The following is a 20,844-nucleotide window of genomic DNA, read 5'->3' on the forward strand; positions in this document are numbered from 1 at the left end:
ACACCACAAAAAAATAATAATTATTTTTATTTCTGTATTTCAAAGTAATTTAACCTCCTTAGTTTAACCACAACCAAACTTAGTAAAACTTCTGAATTTTTTACTGATCATCATGTAATTTAGAAAAATCACCTGAGACATAAATGATATATGCCACCCATATATTATAATTCTAATTGTCCTTTAACCTGTCTCCTTGTTACCTTTAGTTTCTCTAATTCTCTATTATTCCCCTAATGTTTTTCAATTTTGTATGTAAACAGTATTCTTTTATTTGAAGTTTTCTGTTTCCTTTCAGCTCAACAAGAAGATGATGAATTTGTGTGTCAGATAATTTATGTCTTCTACCAAATGGTTTTCCACCAAGCCACGAGAGATGTCATAATCAAGGAAACACGTATCCTTTCAATATTTATCATAGATAATGACACTTAACATATTCAGAAAAGATGCATTTTTAGGTATTTTTTCTTACACATTTTCAAATATTGTAGAAAATACCAAGCTTTGAAGTAAATGTACAGGCCAAGCTATATTTCATGGAAGCCTTTTACCACAAACCAGTATATAGGTAGAATACATTGGGAACAATTCTTTAATTTATTAGGCTGTGGTTCCTAAGAAATCTAACAAATATAACTTCCTTCTTTATTGACATAACTTAAATATCAAAGGTTCCTGAGACTATCCTTTGTCTTCTTTTAACCCAACCTTATTCACTATACATGGGAAAACACATTCCCATGACTTCAGCTACCAGCTATATGCTAATAAGTATTTGATATCTTCAAAACTTCTTGCTTGGGTCCCAGACATTTGTTGCTAACTGCCACACAGATGTCTTCCATCTACCTGAAGGGGCATAGTATGGTGTAGCCTATAAAGCATTATGGTTAAATAATCCTAATTTTAAATTACCTTTTACCACTTACTAACTATAGGACCTTGGATTAGTTACTTAACCTCCTTGAGCATACAGTCTTGCATCTATAAAATGGCCATAATATTGTTACACCTAAAAAACCTCCTACATCGTAAGATTGTTGTCAGTACTGTGTTCTTAAAGCTCCTGAAATAGTTCCCAACACAGAGAGATACTCAGAAAGTGATATTTTATCACTATTGCAGCGAGAGAGGTACTAGATTTTACCAGCATCTACCCCTGAAAAAGTCTACCTCCTGTATTCATAGTGAATAATAACAGTATCATCTACCCAGTCCCTTAGCTGAAAATTTTGTATTTGCTACATCTTTTACTACACTTAATTAATCGTTCATTTTTTTTCTGGAAACATTTATCGAGTTCTGACTTTCTAACAGATACTGTTTTAAGTCTTGGTGTATAAAAAAAGTCATTCTCTTTACTTCAGGGAGTTTATAATCTCATTGGAAAGCTAGACAACTAAATCAATATAAAATTAAGGTCTATTATGATCAGTCATAAAGGTGTGTGCATTGGACGCAAGAGAGGATCTGTGTAACTAAGTCTGGTGATGTCATGAAAGGCTCACAGTGAATGTGGTATCTAAGCTGAATCTTTGTGGTTTCGTTTTTCAGTTTTGGTGGTCTGCTTATTTGTAAATGAAAAAAAAAAATCTGCTTTCGAACACTGCATAAAATCATTCATTACCCACAAGAAAAATCTAAATTCTTTTGCTTTGAATGTAGCTCTTTGTAACTTGACCTTAACCTACTTTTCCAAAGTCCCTCTTTAACCTTATAGTGTACAGTTTCTCTTAGAACACCACAATTCCTATCATTTATCAGACATCACTGCCCTGTCCATAACTTACTGTCTCTTTGCATGTCTTGTCAACCTCAAGTGCATCTTTTCAACCTGACAGTCTCCAGCTCATCAAAAATAAGTTTATAAGGCATTTGCTCAGTTAAGCCTTTCTAATCCTTTGCCTAACTCCTTACCATTAGAAGTAATTTCTTTATTTTCACCTCTAATAAAATACTTTAAATTATGTATTGAGGAATTACCCTTGTGGCTCAGTAAGCATTGACACTGCTGTGGCTTTGGTTACTGTAGTGGCACAGGTTCAGTCACTGGTCAAGGAACTTCTGTATCATGTGGGCCCAGCCAAAAAAGAAAATTTTGTATTTACATGCCTGTCTCTACTGAAAGACTTTGAGTACCTCTAGCTCAAGACCTGGCTTTGTCTTCCTCATTTTCATCTGTACCCAAAACTTAACATAGTGGTTAGAAGTTGTTTGGTCGGTGAATTCATGTATCTAAATGGTTAATGTTCTTTTAAAATTAATAACCTTGGGAGACTTTTATATGATGATGGGGCATTGCTCAAAACATTTCGAAACTCTTCTGATGTTCAGAGTTAATAACAGTTTTAGTGTTATTTTTGGAAGAAAATTGCCTTGCTTTTGAAGAGAAGTTAAACTTCTGAAACCATGTAAAGTCTTGAAGAGTCAAGTCTAACTAATAGCAAATTTAATTAAGAAATGTTTGTTTTGATAATGAGCTGTCAAAATATAAATACTGTTTTGCTTTAATAGGTATAATGGAGAGTATTCTTTTTATCATAATGTACTAAATATTTTTTAAATGTGGCTTAAAAACTACTCTCCCAGGAGGATAAATTCCAGAAAAACTTTTGAGCCATGTTAACATCATTGGAATAAATTAATTTTTTTTCAGCTGTGTTCCATAGAACATGTTCCTTTAGTATTAACTGCTTAATTAGTGGGAAACACTGAGTTAAACAGATATTCTTGCTATAGGGTTTTCTTACAACCCTTAATAGGCTTTTCTTGGTTGAGAATCTCTAAAAGTATACTTTACATAGAGAAAATGTATATAATTACAGTAGACACTATAAGAAACACATATTAGAAAACATTGAAGTGAAGGTATAGCTTTTCCTAGGTAACTTCTGTGAAAGGCAACCTCTTATTTAATTTGTCATCTCATAGTGTTTTTTTCCTGAGGACTGAAGAACAATGATATATTTTAAAGTACCTATCAAAAAGTGCCTAGTACATAGTTAATAACTGTTACTGTCTCTGCTCTGATCCTTTTAAATTGTACAAAGCTTACACTATTAAGATACTTCTATTTAATTTTTTCTTCTCAGTGTAACTTTCTTTTCATTTTCTCCCAAGTTCAGCTGTTGTTAAGCCATTGAATCTAAGGTATTGACCTTAGTATTTTAAAATAGTTATTCTAAAGAATATAACATGTTTTACAAGGAGATCCTGCTGAGTAGCATTGAGAACTTTGTCTAGATACTCATGCTGCAACAGAACAAAGTGTGGGGAAAAAAATGTAATTGTAATGTATACATGTAAGGATAACTTGATCCCCTTGCTGTACAGTGGGAAAATAAAATAATATAATATGTTGATAATGGTGGGAATGGGAGATAAAAGATATGCGGAATTAAAATTTTTACAAAAGCATCAAGGAATACTACTTTACATCTTATGCGTTAATCCATGTTTTGAGAATGGATGGGAGTTCCCTCATGGCTCAGCAGTAACAGACCTGACAGTATCCATGAGGACACAGGTTTGATCCTTGGCCTTACCTCTTGGGTTAGGGATCCAGGGTTGCTGTGAGCTGTCGAGTAGGTCACAGACGTGGCTCGGACCCCACATTGCTGTGGCTGTGGTGTAGGCCGGCAGCTACAGCTCCAGTTTGACCCCTAGCCTGGGAACTCCCATATGCCTTAAGTGTGGCTCTAAAAAAACAAAAAATAAAATAAAGATTGGATAAAGATTACTGAAGTGCTTTTGCCCAGCGTTTAGGTGTTCAAAAACCAGGATTTTTGTTGATGTCAATTACATTTGTATATGTCTTGTATTTGCTGCATAGTTTAAAATTATTAAAATATTTTACCATAATTTTAAACATTTTATTCTGATTTTCTCCATGAAATCAGTATATTTAAGTGCTTTAAATAAAGACTTATTAGGCAGGAAATCATTCCTTTTTCCCATTTTTTAAGTCAAAATTTGATCAACATTATTTGATATAATTTTTAGCGGAATGAAAGAAACCTGTCATTTGAAATGGCTAATATAGGCTTATTCTAGGTAAATATATGATTTATATTAAAATGTTTGAAATATTAAAAATGACTCTCAGCACAACTCAGAGGAATTGGGAACCAGTGCTATTACAATGATAAATTTTCATGTAATCTCAACAATTGTAGCATGGGAAATAAAACAACCCAAATTTGACTAATACATTTAAATATCCCATGAGAATTTCTAAGAGTTTCCCAAGAATTTTGTTTTCATCTTATCCTTACAAAAGCAATGAATAGGAGTAGGTCTTATTTATTAAATAAACTTTTATTGAGCACCTGTATATATTCTCAGAGTTTTTATCATGAATGGATGTTGGATTTTGTCAAATGCTTTTTGCTTCTATCAAGATGATCATGTGGTTTTTGACTTTTCTTTTGTTAATGTGGTGTATGACATTGATTGATATGCATATATTGAACCATCCTTGTGAACTTGGGGTGAATCCCACTTGGTCATGGTGTATGATCTTTTTTATATGTTGTTGGATTCAGTTGGCTAGAATTTTGTTGAGAATTTTTTCATCTATATTCATCAAAGACATTGACCTATAATTTTCTCTTTTGGTAGTACCTTTGTCATTTTTGGTACTAGGGTGATGGTGGCTTCATAGAATGTCTTTGGAATTATTCCATCTTCAACCTTTACAAAAAATTTAAGAAGGATGGATATAAGTTCTTTATATCTTTGGTATAATTTGCCTAGAAACCATCTGATCCTGGACATTTGTATATAGGGAGTGTTTTTATTATATATTAAATTTCATTTCTAGTGATCAGTCTGTTTAAATGATCTATTGCTTCTTGATTTGGTTTTGGTGGGCTGTATGTCTCTAGAAAGTTGTCCATTTCTTCTGGGTTGTCAAATTTGTTGGCATATAATTGTTCATAATATTGTCTTACGGTTTTTTGTATTTCAGCAGTATCTGTTGAGATTTCTCCTTTTTCTTCTTTTTTTTTTTTTTTGTCTTTTTGCCTTCTGTAGGGCCTCACCCTCAGCGTATGGAGGTTCCCAGGCTAGGGGTCGAATCTGAGCTGTAGCCACTGGCCTACACCACAGCCACAGCAACGCAAGATCCAAGCCGCATTTGCAGCCCACACCACAGCTCACGGCAATGCCAGATCCCTAACCCACTGAGCAAGGCCAGGGATTGAACCCACAACCTCATGGTTCCTAGTCGGATTGGTTAACCACTGAGCCACAATGGGAACTCCCAAGATTTCTCCTTTTTCATTTCTTATTTTGTTTATTTGAGTCCCTTCTCTCTTCTTGGTGAGTCTGGCCAGAGGTTTGTCAATTTTGTTTACCTTTTCAAAGAACCAGCTCTTGGTTTTATTGATTTTTTTTCCTATTGTTTTTTTAATCTCTATTTTATTGACTTCTTCTCTAATCTTTATGATTTCCTTCCTTCTGCTTACTTCATGTTTATTTGTTCTTCTTTTTCAAATTCTTTTAGGTGGGTATGTTGAACCATCCTTGGGTACCTGGGACGAATCCCACCTGCTCGTGGTATATGATCTTTTTTATACGTTGTTGGATTCGGTTGCCTAAAATTTTGTTGAGAATTTTTGCATCTATATTCGTCAAAGATATTCGCCTATAGTTTTCTTTTTTTGGTGGTATCTTTGTCTGGTTTTGGAATTAGGGTGATGGTAGCATCATAGAATGTCTTTGGGAGTGTTCCTTCTTCAATCTTTTAAAAAAGTTTAAGGAGGATGGGTATAAGTTCCTCTTTGTATGTTTGGTAGAATTTGCCTGTGAAGCCATCTGGCCCTGGACTTCTATTTGTAGGGAGTGTTTTATGACATATTCAATTTCATTTCTAGTGATTGGTCTGTTCAGTTGATCTGTTTCTTCTTGGTTCAGTTTTGGCAGGTTGTAAGTCTCTAGAAAGATGTCCATTTCTTCTAGGTTGTCAAATTTGTTGGCATACAATTGTTCATAGTATTCTTTTACGTTTTTTTGTATTTCTGTAGTATCTGTTGTGACTTTCCCTTTTCATTTCTGATTTTGTTTATTTGGGTTTTTTCTCTCCCCTTCTTGGTGAGTCTAGCCAGAAGTTTGTCAATTTTGTTTACCTTTTCAAAGAACCAGCTCTTGGTTTTATTGACTTCTTCAGTTATTTTTTGAATCTCTATTTTGTTGATTTCCTCTTTGATCTTTATGCTTTCCTTCCTTCTGCTGACTTTAGGTTTTTCTTGTTCTTCTTTTTCTAATTCATTTAGGTGTTAGGGTAAATTGTCGATTTGAGATTTTTCTTCTTTTTTGAGGAAGGCCTGTATTGCTTTGAATTTCCCTCTGAGCACTGCTTTTGCAGCATCCCATAGATTTGGAGTGAATGTGTCTTCATTATCATTTGTCTCAAGGTATTTTTAAATTTCCTTCTTTATTTCCTTCTTGACCCATTGGTTTTTAGTAGCATGTTGTTTAGTCTCCATGTGGTAAGTTTTTTCTCATTTCTTTTCCTGTGGTTGGTTTCTAGTTTCATGCCATTGTGGTCAGAGAAGATACTTGAAATAATTTCTACATTTTTAAATTTGTTGAGGTTAGCTTTGTGCCCCAGGATGTGATCAGTTCTTGAGAATGTTCCATGTGCACTTGAGAAGAATGTATATTCTGATTTTGGGGGGATGTAATGTCTTGAAACTGTCAATTAAGTCTAACTTTTCTATTGTGTCCTTTAGGATCTCTGTTGCCTTATTGATTTTCTGTCTAGAGGATCTGTCCATTGATGTGAGGGGTGTTAAAGTCTCCTACTATGATTGTATTCCTATCAATTTCTCCTTTTATGTCTGTTAGTATTTGTTGTAGGTATCTGGATGCTCCTATATTAGAGGCATATATTGACGCTTGTAATATCCTCTTCTTGAATGGATCCTTTAACCATTAAATAGTGTCCTTCTTTGTCTTTCTTTATGGCTTTTATTTTAAAGTCTATTTTGTCTGATATGAGTATTGCAACTCCTGCTTTCCTATCTTGTGTATTGGCATGAAATCTCTTCCCAGTCCCCTCACTTTCAATCTATATGTACCCTTTGCTCTAAGGTGAGTTTCTTGTAGGAAGCATATTGAAGGTTTTTGCTTTTTTATCCATTCTGCCACTCTGTCTTTTGATCGGAGCATTCAGTCCATTGACATTTACGGTGATTATTGATAGATATGTATTTATTGGCACTTTAAACCTTGTTTTCCAGTTGATTCTATGTTTCTCCTTTGTCCCTTTATTTTTTTGGTTGGATGATTTCCTTTTATTTTATGCTTGTGTCCTCTTCTTTTTAGTTTTTGTGAATGTATTGTTTGGTTTTGATTTGTGGTTGCCCTGTTTTTCACCCCTTCCTAGGGGTGAAAAACAGGGCTTTAGCCTGATAGTCATATAGTCTTTAGCCTGATAGTCATATAGTCTCAAACACTTTCTTAAAAAAAAAAAAAAAAAGTCTAGATTTTCTTTTCTTCCCCTCTTTCTATGATTTTGATGTCCTTTTTTATCATCTTCATGTTTATCCTTGTGCTTTTCCTTGTGTTTATCATCATGTTTATAATAGTATTTTTTCCCCTCTTTTTAGAACTGGCTTATATAAGTGATTGCTTTCCAGTGTGGTTTCCTCCATTCTGTATCTTCTTATTTAGTTCCTGTTTAGAGGAGACCTTTCAGTATTTCTTTTAGAATGGGTTTAGTATTGCTAAATTCTTTTGGTTTTTGTTTGTTGGAGAATTCTTTATTTCTCCTTCTATTTTAAATGCTATTCTTGCTGGGTAGCATATTCTAGGCTACAAATTTTTCCATTTTAGAACTTTGAGTATGTCTTGCCACTTTCTTCAGGCCTGTAGTGTTTCTGTAGAGAAATCAGCTGCTAGCCTTATGGGGGCTTCTTTATAATTAACTCTTTGTTTTTCTCTTGCTGCCTTTAGAATCCTCTCTTTAACTCTTGCCATTTTTATTAAATATGTCTTGGTGTGGGTCTCTTTGGGTTCAACTTGTGTTTCCTGTATCTTGATATCTGTTTCCTTTAGATTTGGAAAGTTTTCAGCCCTAATTTCTTCAAATATGTTTTCAATCACCCTCTTTTTCTTCTCCTTCTGGAGTCCCTATTATGCATAGATTGGCCCACTTTATATTAGCCCGTAGATCTCTTACATTGCTTTCATGTTTTTTCATCTGGTTTTCTGTCTGCTGTCCTGATTGGGCTATTTCCATTTTTCTATCTTCCAAGTCACTAATTCATTCCTCTACATTATTCATTCTGTTCTTCAATACTTTTAACTCAGCTTGCATCTCTGCAGATGCATTTTCTAATTTTTCTCGGCTCCTCCTTATATTTTCTAGTTCCTTTCTAAAGTAATCTGCATTACTGTTCATGTCCACTATATTCCTTCATATTCACTATTAATTTTTGCTATCTCCTTTTGAACTCAGTCTCTGTTAGACTGAAGAGGTCTCTTTCTTTTTTTTTTTTTAGGGCTGCACCCACAGCATATGAAAGTTTCCAGGCTAGGGGTCGGTCAGAGCTGCACCTGCCAGCCTACAGCATAGCCATAGAAACACCAGATCCAAGCTGCATCTGCACCCTACACCACAGCTCACAGCAATGCCAGGTCCTTAAACCACTGAGCAAGGCCAGGGATCTAAGCCACATCCTCATCAGTATTAGTCTGGCTTGTTACTGCTGCGCCACCACAGGAACTCCAGTCTCTTTCATTGTTTGCTCCAGGGAAATTCTCCAGTTCTTTTAAGTGGGAATGGTTCCTGAGCTTCTTCATTTTGCTTATATTTTTATTTTTCTCTGAGTTTAGGGAAAACTACTGCTGTAGTCTTGGAGTACTGTTTATATGTAAGAGCGCCCCTGGGTATTTTGTGAGGGCTTACCTTTTTTTTTTTTTTTTTTTTTTTGGCGTCAGAGTTTTTTTTGGTTTGGATGATTGCTGTCTCTTTCCTCAGTGTGTTCAAGCTATTATCCCCATGTTGGTATACAGCCTGTGCATGCTTCTAGTGAGATGGAGGCAACGGGCAGGTCTAGTAGCCAGTGCCTGGTTGCTAGGCCCTTGACAGTAATGAGCACCCCCAGAGAGGTGGTACAGGCTGCTCCTGGTTTCAGGGCCTTTGTAAGTGGCAGCAACTCTCAGGCAGGTGTAGGCAACACTCAGAGCATTTGGTGGTGGCAGCAGCCAGGCATGTGCATTCCCAGGAGAATGAGAGCAGCAGTGGTGGTGCTTGATTGCAGTGTCCTCCTCTGTGCTGATCCCTGAGGTGACTAGGGTTACAGATGGTGCCTGTTCATGGACGCCTAGTACTGGTGGGCCACACCCACCTCTGGAGTCAAAGACTGCTGTTGTGGTTTGCCCCTGCTGCCCATAGCCCTTGCAAGAGGTGCCCCACCTCCTGTGGCCTGCACTAGAAGCCACCTACTACCAGAGAGCCCGCACATGTACAGGGAAAGATATTCCTGTTATGGTCCATCTCTCCTCCTCTCACCCTTCCCAACAGTGGTGCCTTTCTTCTGCTGCTGCCCACTCCTCCTCCTGGGTTCCCTCAACTCTGGTACTCCACACCCCAAACCAGTGGTGCACCACTTCCTAGCCCCTCAGGCTATCTCCACAAAGCAAACCATAGTCCTCTTCCCAGAACTGGCCTCTGGAGACTGAATCTCAGCACCCAGCGCTGCCTGAGCATCTCAGGCTGTGGTGTCCAGGGGCTGTGGTACCAATGGCATGTGCCACTCTCTCTGCTTTGCCCTCCTCAGTCCGCCTGCTGCACTTTTCTCCAAGGCTTTGATTTCCCTCCGTCTTGGCTGATCTCCCTGTCAGTTAGTTGGCCTCCCAGGGTTCAGGTTCCTTACCCCTTTTATAGCTACCTCTCAGGAGTTCTGGTCCTGGTCCTTATTCCTTTTTTTCTTTTTCTCTACTATCTCTCTTTTTTTTCTCCTTTTGTTCTACCCATTATATGAAGGGTTTCTTGCCCATTTTGGAGGTTCAGGGTCTTCTACCAGCATTCGGTATTTGTTCTTTGTGAACTGTTCTACATGTAGATTTTTTTTTAAGATGTTTGTGGGAGAAGGTAAGTGCTACATCTTACTGCTCTGCCATCTTGATCCCACCATCTTTAATATCTGTCATTTCCTAATCTCTTTAATCTTTTTTTTTTTACAAATTTTCTTCTTTTTTAATTTCTACCTTAGAGTTTTCTCTCGCTTTTATTTATTCTTGCACTACTATAATTTAGTTTTTACGTATCTGATTTTTCCTTTCATTTTTTATTATTTCATGAATTATTTCTCTGAGCATTATAATTCTGCATCATATGTATTTACTGTTTCCTTAAATTCTTTTATCTCTTTTTGAAATACTAAGTTGCAGCTTTCATCTTTTATATGAAAATGTCTTATGTTTTCTCTTTCTTATAATAACCATATCTGTATATGGGATTTGACTGTGATTCTTTTCTGCTTCTGTGTGAAATTGTTTATATGTGAATATTTGTGTCAAGTTAATTTTTCTGAACTTTCAGGAGGACCAGATCAATCAAGAAAGCTTTTATAGCTATGCAGCTCTAGAGCTCCCTCTTCAGTTATTTCACAGTTTTCATTTTTCAAAAGTAGGGATTTGCACATTCTGATATTTACTGGCTGTTTCCTTACCTGTTTTTATCTATCGTTTTTTTCCTTTCTTGTCCCTGTTATCTATTTTTTAAATAAATGAAATAGTAAATATTTTTGTCATCTTGTATTAATGATTTTATTTTAAAATTTGAAGTTACATTTCAGGTTCACATTTGAACTTAGAGAAATTCAGGATTCTCTAAAATAATTAAATAACCGCAATTTCAAACAGTTTATATCTTTAACTACTTTTTATTTAGAGGCTCCAGCATATCTCATAGATCTGATGCATGATAAAAATAATGAAATTCGAAAAGTCTGTGATAATACATTAGATATTATAGCGGTAAGTAATTTTTCTTCCTACACAAAGTATAATAGTCTTTATTGAGGGGGGCACACTGTACATCTGTTTAGAACTTTGCATTAAATATAAGCAAAACTTTGTATTTTGGTAAAGCTCAGAAAATAACACTGATATTAAATTCACATTATAAACATTATTAAGACCTTTGGCTTTCAGTTTTTAAGTATAGGTTTCTCACTTAAAATGGCTTGATTCTTGGAGTTCCCATCGTGGCTCAGTGATTAATGAACCCAGCTAGCAACCAGGAGGACGTGGGTTCGATACCTGGCCTCACTTAGTGGGTTAAGGATCTGGCGTTGTCATGAACTGTGGTGTAGGTTGCAGACACGGCTCAGATCCCATGTTGCTGTGGCTGTGGCGTAGGCCAGTGGCTACAGCTCTGATTGGCCCCCTCGCCTGGGAACCTCCACATGCTGTGTGGGTGCAGCCCTAAAAAGACCAAAAAAAAAAAATTTTTTTTTTTTTAATTTTTTTTTAGGTCTACACTTGCAGCATATGGAAATTCCCAGGCTAGGGGTCAAATCAGAGCTACAGCTGCCAGCCCTACTCCACAGCCATAGCTATGCCATATCTGAGCTGCATCTGTGCCTACACCATAGCTCATGGTAATGCTGGATCCTTGACTCACTGAGTAAGGCCAGGGATCAAACTTGTGTCCTCATGAATACTAGTTGGGTTCATTTCCACTGTGCCACAATGGTAACTCCTGAGATCTTATTCCTATTCAGAATTTTAGATCTAGTCTATATGTCATCTAAAAATCATTTGTTTTTCAGAAAAAATTCAGATCGGCAGGGTTTGGTAACAGTTTCTGCCAAGACTCAACACAGCCAACTTTGTATTATTTTAAATAGATCAGATCTTAATATCAACTGTTTTTTCAACTATTTGATAACTTTTCTTATATACATAGATTTGCTTTATAAGTTTCTTTGGAATGATGAAAAATCCCTAAATTTTAATGTTATTCATGACTTTGGAAGTTTTTAAAGTGTATTTAACTTTAAAATGTATGTAGGAATTTGATCAGAGGGATAATCTGAGTCCTAGATTAGAAACTTGCTCACTGTGCAGACCTTTCTTCAGAAATCATGCTGTCCATCATAGTCTTCTGCCTGGACTTGGCCCTTGGACCTGGAATGTGCTCAATGCTAAATACTTTGGATATTTGTTTCACCTATTGCATATAAACACACACAACCTGCTTCCTTCTTTGGACTAGATTTGTAGTTTATTTTGGCTAAACTTATAAAAAATTTCTTGAATATAACCTCTTCAGTTGTCTTCAGAGTTGAACTTAAGCATTTTGAAAGGATCAGAGCCTTGTTAATATGAGGACTTTCAAGAAGAAGAATCAGTCTGGCTCTTGGCATGTAAGAATTCTAACATCATGCCTGAGCAACACTGCATAATAAACCAGATACTACTTTGAAAAATTAAAAAAAAAGAAGAATCATCAAAAACTGATTATATCAACTGGTAATATGAATATATGAAACTGGTAATATATCAGCTGGCTATGTATGGTTCCTTAAGATGTATGGTTCCTTAAGATATATGAAACTGGTAATATATCAGCTGGCTATGTATGGTTCCTTAAGATGGTCATGTGAGTTAGTATAAAACAAATTTGAACAAGTAATCTGAAGATTCACTCAATTTCTCAGTGACTCCTTACACTGTACTTACAAAGTAAGTATTTGATGTGGTGCCTGGTAATTTTGAATTGTTTCATTTCATGCCTTGGAAAACTTTAGTCTAAAAAGATATTTGGATATACTAGACTTGTTACACTGAGAATATCTAAATATATTTACATGTGAATTATTTGTGTGATCTGAAAGTCCTATGCTGTGCTACTTAGCAGAGTCATAGTCACAGCTGAGTTTCTTAGAAGAGAAGTAGTCCAGTATAGATGCTAGAAGGGCACCAAGCTCTGGAACATTCTATGTTTCTGCTAGAGAATGTGTCTTGACCATTCTGCTATTATACTCCTATGGGACTCAAGGCCCTGGGTCAGTTTTAGATTGATAGTAGGAACTGCACTGCCAGGGGCAACTTCTTCCCAAAACATTTTTCTCCTTTTCTAAGTTGAGAAGGGGTTCTAGTCTTAGTTTCAGCTTTTGGCTTCTATGAAATGGCAATTTGATTCAGTAGAATACCGCACTTAGAATACAGTTAATTCTAGTTCTCTCACCTGAATAATCTCAGGAAATTTATTTAACTTTTTGAAGATTTTAGTTTACAATAACACTTCTGAGGATTAAAGAACTATTGTAAGGGTTAGAGAAAATACATGCAAAAGCAAGTAACACATTATGATCTCTCAGTATGTTTTATTCAAACTCAACCAAAATTTGCACCTAGTTGGAAAGTTTATATATAGATTAAATATCTGAACCAATATTTCCTTTTCTTAGTACAGTGAATTATGTTATTTTCTGTTCATTTTTTTTTTATTTTTTTGTCTTTTCTAGGGCTGCACCCACAGCATATGGAGGTTCCCAGGCTAGGGGTCTAATTGGATCTGTAGCCACAGCAACGCAGGATCTGAGCCACATCTGCAACCTACACCACAGCTCACAGCAACGCCGGATCCTTAATCCATGGAGTGAGTCCAGAGATTAAACCCACAACCTCATCGTTCTTAGTTGGATTCGTTAACGACTGAGCCACGATGGGAACTCCCATTTTAATTTTTTAAATGATGTGGGAAGATAATCTGTTCACATTTTGAATTTTAACTATGGAAAATTATTTGAAGTGTATATTTTGGCCAGATGTATTTGTCTTGTAGTTTAAGATTGTCCTGCAGAATGGCTGAATTTGGCATTTTAAGACAGGGCAATTAACTGAATAGGGAAGTTTACTGAAAGGTCTTGATTTAGGACAGTGTAGTGAATAGGAAGCTACCTTTGCTGGTATAGAAGTACCTCATGTGTTAAATCTGAATCCATGGTGACTTATTTGGATTTAGACTCAATTTATCAGCGAATCCTTAGACCAAAGTTAGACATCTAGCTTGCTGGACCTCCTTATTTGGGAGAAATTTGAGAAGTGGGCCATTTTAATGCATCAGTATAAAGCTTCTTAGGTCCACTTGGAACATAGCTGTCAGTCTTTGGTGCTTTAAGCTCAGACTTTATTACTGATCCCGACTCAGGGTGCTATTTGCTTTTCCCAAATCTTTTTAAAGCATAAAACAAGAGGAAACTAACTTAATTTAAAACAGGAGAAACTTTGATTAGACACAGGAAACATGATGAAACATTAGAAATAGGCTATCAAGAGAGAAAGTAAAGTCTATACAGTTAGCATTAGAAATAGCTAAATAGGAGTTCTGCAGTGCAGTGAGTTAAGAATCAAACTACAGCAGCTCACGTTGCTGAAGAGGCACAGGTTTGATCCCCAGGCGGGCACAGTGGGTTAAAGGAGCCAGCATTTGCCACAGCTGGAACTCAGATTCAGTCCCTGGCCTGGAGGACTTCTATATGCCACAAATGTAGCCATTAAAAAAAAAAAATGAAAGAAGAGAAATAGCTAAATAACCAACTTCCTAAAATTGTTAGAAACCTGCCTAGGAGTTCCCATCGTGTGGCACAGCGGAAATGAGTTTGACTGGGAACCATGAGGTTACAGATTCAATCTCTGGCCTCGCTCAGTGGTGAGGACCCAACATTGCTGTGAGCTCTGGTGTAGGTCGCAGACGTGGCTCAGATCTGGTGTGGCTGGCAGCTGTAGCTCGCATTGGACCCCTAGCTTGGGACCTTCCATGTGCCGTGGGTGCAGCCCTATAAAGCAAAAAAAAAAACAAAACAAAACAAAACAAACAAACAACAACAAAAAAACCTGCCTGGAATGAAGTGGATGATCTTTTAAGACTCCTTTTACATCTAGATTTTTATTTCCAAGTATTTTCTATGGCTATATTCCATAACAAAAAAAAATCAAAAAAATATTATGTAGAGTGGGAATATTTGTATCTTAAGGCAATTTTTCTTTAAGAAAACTAAACTTTCACTCAAGATAAACAGCATGGAAGACTACTAGGAAAAATTAGATTCCTTTCAGGCCTTAGAGAAATATGCCTTCTGCAGTAAAGTATCTGTCCCTCAAATTGTGTTAATTAGTGATGGAGTGTTTAATGTATTTAGGCCCAGGCCCTCAATTGGTGAATTGAAACAAATGTGTTCATAGTACTCTTTGTATCACAGCAAATTCCACATTTGGTGACACAGTCTCTGTGGCCTCATCAGCAAATTGTTGCCTGTCTGAGTAGGCTTTACATGTAGCTTTGGGAGGCAGGGAATTGCTGCAGAGAGTAGCAGGGAGGCAAGGAGGAATATAGCTTCCCAATCTTCCAAGCCTTGGGAAATCATCAAGGGAGGATTAGAACCCTCTACACATAGAGAGCTTCTAAAAACCTAATTAGATTTGTATCCCTTAGTACTTCCTCAACTTTGTAATAAGTATTTGAGAACCTCATAAATTCCTCCCCAATTAGTAAACACTTTCCTCCCCTGACATTACTGGGTTATCAAACATGTAATACATGTTTATTAAGCACATACTGTGTTCTAGACACTAAAATAAACACTGGAAATAAAAAGCAATACAAAGTCCCTAGGATATAAAAGTTTATGATCTATAGACACCAGGATACTGTCAACTAGATGTGAACTGGCCTTTCATGAGTAGTACTACTGCATGGCCCTGTCAGTAGATACTCTGTACTAATGGCACATTATGTATCTTTGAGTGTTTAGGGAGAAGGGAATGTGCCTAGGTTCTCTAGTAACATACTGGTGTCTTCCTAGCCAGCCACAGGCCTACATGTGGTTTGATATTAACACAAGTTTTGTTGCTCAGATTTTGAATGGCAACTTTTTCTCTTTTAGTAACTCTAATTTTGATCAAAAGCAAAATGTATGTATTATAATAATCTGGAATTATTTTAAATTTGGAAAGTGAGGGGCTATCTTAATTCTGGGATAGACAGAATTATATTTAATAAAACGCATATTAAAATGAGGTAAACTCATGCAGGTTTATATGTAATCTCTAAAACATCGATTGTCATGATATTACACAGATGAGCCTCCTCAGTGCTTTAAACAGGTTGAAGAGAGAATTGTACTTTGCGGTCTGGTTAGAAAATGCCATATTCAAGACTAAGGACAACCTTTGGGACAGTACTATTGAGAAATAGGTAATATGTACATAAAAGTCAACAACTCTATTATGTATGTGTGTTTAATTATGTTTATATCTATATATACATATCATTGGGAGGAGTATTTTCTAAGATATAAAAGGCATCTTTTTAGCAGCTACTACCTTAACCTTAATGAGCAACTAAATTACTCTAGCTCTGTTTTAATTTAGTATGAAGAATTATATTAAATAAACCATATTACATTCTCAATTAGGGGGCTGCCACATTAAAGGAGAAAGGAAAATCTGTTTTCCATCAGTTATGTTAGAACACAAAGCAGATCTATGTAGCTCTATGTTACCCTATAGTGTGTTAATCAGATACAAGGTGTGATGGAAGCCAGTGACAAAGAGTTTTCCTGATAGTGAACAGGCTCTGATAATAGGCTGGTTAAGGCTTCATAATGTTTCAGTGGTTAAGTAGTAAACAAAATGATATAGGACTTCAAAAAGGATGGCACATTCCATATAAAATCAAACTGTAAGTCTTTCATGACACTTTAGAATTTATGAAAACTGGTGCTTAAGATCATAATGTCAGAAGCTGGGAGTAGAGGAAAATAAAAGACAAAGCATGTGTACCTTTAAATAAAAGACAAACTCAACAGCCAAAGCAAGGATATTGGGATGCATTCCTTGTGAAAAGAAGCATTTCAAAAATGAAGAGAAAACAATGTATTTCTAGAGTAATTCCACAATGGCTTGATAAATTTTTATGACATTTCTTGGCTGTGGTTGAGCTGAATTCCCATAGTTTTTCCTGATAATGAGGGGGTAGTTGTATAAGAGAGAAGAAGATATTCAAGGGAGCAGGGTTACAGAAAATAGGTTTTAATTGATGTATATTGAATTTATTAAATTTTTGACACCAAATGTTCATTTAAAGTTTCTATGTAATTTTTAATTTTATAAGCTCCTTATATTGCCATGATTCTTCAGTTTGGGGGAATGGTTATTTCAACAGCTTTATGAAGTAAGGGCATTAATCATAGATTTTTATTTAAGAAATGTTAAACTTGAGCAAATCTTAGATTTTTTTTTCATTTTATGATTGAAGAATCTGAGACCAAAATATATTAAAATACCTTTAGAAGATTGCATATTTAGGTTAGTATCAGAGCTAGAAGGAGAACCCAGATCTCTTGGCCCTCATCCAATGTTCTTTGTATTATGCCATATCACATTATTAGTATCTGTAAATCCAGATCTGAGACACAAAGATACTCTTCCAGAACTATTAAACTATACTTATTGAGGATAGATAGAGAAGATATCTGAGGTTAGGGATTCCACAGTACTGGTCCATTGCTGTATAATAAAGCTTTTCCTTGTTTTCACTAAAGAGGAAAAGAAAAAAAGTGTGTATGAGAGAGAGAGAAAAGGAGACAGAAAAGAAAGAACCAAGACTGGCAGGATTTGTAAATATAAGGTATTAACATGTTTTGTTGGGAAAATATATCTATTTTGAGAATGTCTTTATCACATTCTCAGTCTTAAAATGGCTTTTCTTTTTTTAAAACAATAATAGTAGGTGGCTGTTAATTTACTTAATGTCAGTCCCCAAATTTGCTTTTGAACCTTTCCTAAAATCTAAAATTCTTGGGACAACTGTCCCAACCTAGTAATTCTCTACACTTGGTAAATAGATTATCAACATCCATAAGCTAAAATATTTGATTTTTCAAGAAATCTGTAACATAAAAATCAGTGTTTCAGAAACATAGAGATCAAAAGTACAGCATCATATAGCAAAACTCTACTATCTCTGTTGATTCTAACTAATTTGCTTTTAAGGAATAAGAAATGAAAATATTTAAACAAATATTGTGTTCCTCATAACGTGAGTCATTCCAAGATGCTATGTTTGGTAAACATTAAAATACCTGAGGCTGCCTTATCACAAACTAGAGCAAACTTTTATGGCACAAGTACAATTTCTTAATAATATTTTATACTTAGCCTCTAAATTTAAAAACTCATATTTAAAATATATTCCAAAGTTAGCTGTTAATATTAGAATTTAAAAAGTCCCTGAAAACTGGTAGGATATATACCAGTATTTATTGTGGTTCTATCTAAGGTAAAGGTATTGAGAATATTTTTTCTAAACTTTCAACTTTCAGTAAGGAAATCGTTTTATAATCATAAAACTAACTGAACATTTTCAGAAACTTATATCTGCTTGATTTAAACCTTGATACTGTTACGTCAAGGTTTTTTTGCCATTTTCTTTCCTATGATCTGCAACAGAAAACCACCCGTACTTGTTAAATCTCAAGGCCACCTTTGTGAAATCTCTACTTGTCATTGTATTGGATTCATTGTAGTAGGAATCTAATTATTGTTGGATCTTTTGCAGAACATAATTTTCTATATCCTGAATGATTACTCAGCTTTATATAGAACGACATACTCTGTTTCATGTTTACTAAGAAACTTTTGTTTTTGTTTTTTCTGAAAAGCTGAGAAGAAAACCATAGTGTTTTCATTGTAATTCTGTAGACAGTAATGTACATATTAGTTAAGTAATATGTACTGTACATACATAGTAAACCTATGGTTCCGTAGTATAAAGTAAACCTGTGGTTCCATAGTAAAGTAAACCTATGGTTCCATAGTATAAAAATACTTAAAAATCAGAATTAAATTAATTTAATAAAGAAAATAACAGCATATATGTATCATTTCTACTATACTTTTTGGCCTTATAGTGTTAAGAGATGCCCTGCTTCTATGGATCTTCTCAGTCACAAACTGATTAAAAAAAAAAAAAAAAAAGAAGAAGAAGAAAGAAAATAAAAACTTTAAAGGAATTCAGATCAGTTTAAGGGTAGTCTTACTACATCTGCTATCTAACTCACTACATTAGAAAATCAGCTTTCCACAGAGTTTCCGTGCCTGCCCAATTGCATCTCTCACAAGCATTCTATCTTAACAAATGTTTCTTGCCTATCAAAAAAAAAAAAAAAAAGAAAAGAAAATCAGCTTTTCCAAGACACTATCAGGTCAAGCTTTAGTGTGAAAAACTAGCCATGTATACTCATTGATGTTTTTGTGTTTCAACCTTTGTCAGATGCACTCTGAGTAGTCTGTTTAAAAAAAAAAAAACCTCAGGCTTGTTTGTGGAGGTTCATTAAAAAGAAAATTTCAGTAAGTTTAAGGAGGATTAAGTTAGAAAGCTATTATTTGTGACAAAAACAGCATATTTATTAAACATTTCTATGCTTATTTGTATTTTTATTAAGTTGGAATAGTAAAATATTGCAAGAATAGAAATGATAACTCATAGAATAAGTGTGAATTTTTTCTTTGTGCAGAGCATTACTTACTGGTCAGATACATTTTTATGGATATGCAGTTTAAGGATTTACTTTTTAAAATAATGCCCACATCTGTAACATTTCACAAATTCATAAGAAGCAGATTTTACTCTTAGTGGCATAGCAAACTCTGCATTTTATATGCATTGGATGCTTGACAATTTCAGCTTCTGTTCTTACACTAGAAATCCACGTGCTTGACCTTAAAATAAAATAATTCAATCATATGTCTTTTGCCATCTTCCTTGAATACTTAACTTCTTCATTCAGATAATTAAATTTAAAATTTTTCTACCAAAATGTATAGTTTTATACCTTTTGCCAGGTGAAACAAGCTGCTATTTATGAAAGAAACAGTACTACTCAAATTAATTCCAGTATTGAATGTAGATGTAATAGGGTTTCTGGTATTTTAAGGCATGTTCCAGGAGTTTTGGTAACCTGTAACTAACTTATATTTTATGAAAAAAGCCAATTAGTATGGAGAATTCCTTGCCCAAAATATCATTTTGCTTTTTGTTTATACATTAAAGTTTTTACCTTAACAAATAGTAAGTTCATCCTTTCCTTCTTCTATAGGTGTGTATGATCATTCTTCTTAAGTTATCTGGCCACCTCTAATATAGCAGTAATTTTTTTTTTTTTTGGCAGTTAACTAATTGAGCAGATACATGGTGCCACATATGGAACCAAATTATACTTGTGAAGTCATATGAATTTTAAAGAAGTTCAGAGTTATCTTTAGACTTTTGGGCTAAATGTTTTGACGCTAATCAAAGTGCCCATATTGCATAATTAGCACCACTTAGTATTTAATTGTGGAAATCCAAAGTGAATCACTTAAATCCATTGCCAATGAAACTGCATATAACAATAACAACATTTCTGTGCTATTATTTTTTTTAGTTCCCTCCTTCTGCAGCACTCCCCCATGTACATCCAGGTCAGAGACAACATGATTGAGAATACAGTGTGTTAATATACCCACCACACTAGAAGCTACTTCCTCCGTATCACTGCTTAGTCAACAATTCAGCTCATTCATAGACTCTTAGAACTGAAAGTTGAGACATTGGAGATCATTTATTATATTCTCATTCACTGAAGTGTCCCTTCTACAGTGACCCAGCCCAGTGTTTATTTATTATAAGCTGTTTTTAATTGCTTTTTCCATGTTGTAGTCCCAAGGTTTGCAGTGCGATCATAGCCACAACCAGCTGTGTATATTTGACCAATTTATTTCAGTATTCTGGGCCTCATTTTCTCACTTATAATATGGCAATAATTATAGTACCTA

At 35.2% G+C, this 20,844-nt stretch overlaps 1 protein-coding gene across 7 annotated transcripts in view; it reads left to right on the plus strand.

Moving 5' to 3' along the window:
- Positions 1-20,844, plus strand: part of KIFAP3 (kinesin associated protein 3) — a 184,048-nt gene that overhangs the window by 125,986 nt on the left and 37,218 nt on the right. For all 7 annotated transcript variants that reach the window (XM_021089424.2, XM_085022446.1, XM_005663106.4 and 4 more), the window contains 2 exons: positions 299-397; positions 10,907-10,992. In XM_021089424.2, the coding sequence (XP_020945083.1) occupies positions 299-397; positions 10,907-10,992 (185 nt within the window). The remainder of the gene's footprint in view (positions 1-298; positions 398-10,906; positions 10,993-20,844) is intronic.

This window comes from Sus scrofa, chromosome 4, assembly GCF_054392235.1.
Source record: "Sus scrofa isolate SSC_HxYL_T2T_F1_AM1 chromosome 4, Sscrofa_HxYL_maternal_Yorkshire_Landrace_v2.0, whole genome shotgun sequence".
In the NCBI taxonomy this organism is placed as follows: domain Eukaryota; kingdom Metazoa; phylum Chordata; class Mammalia; order Artiodactyla; family Suidae; genus Sus; species Sus scrofa.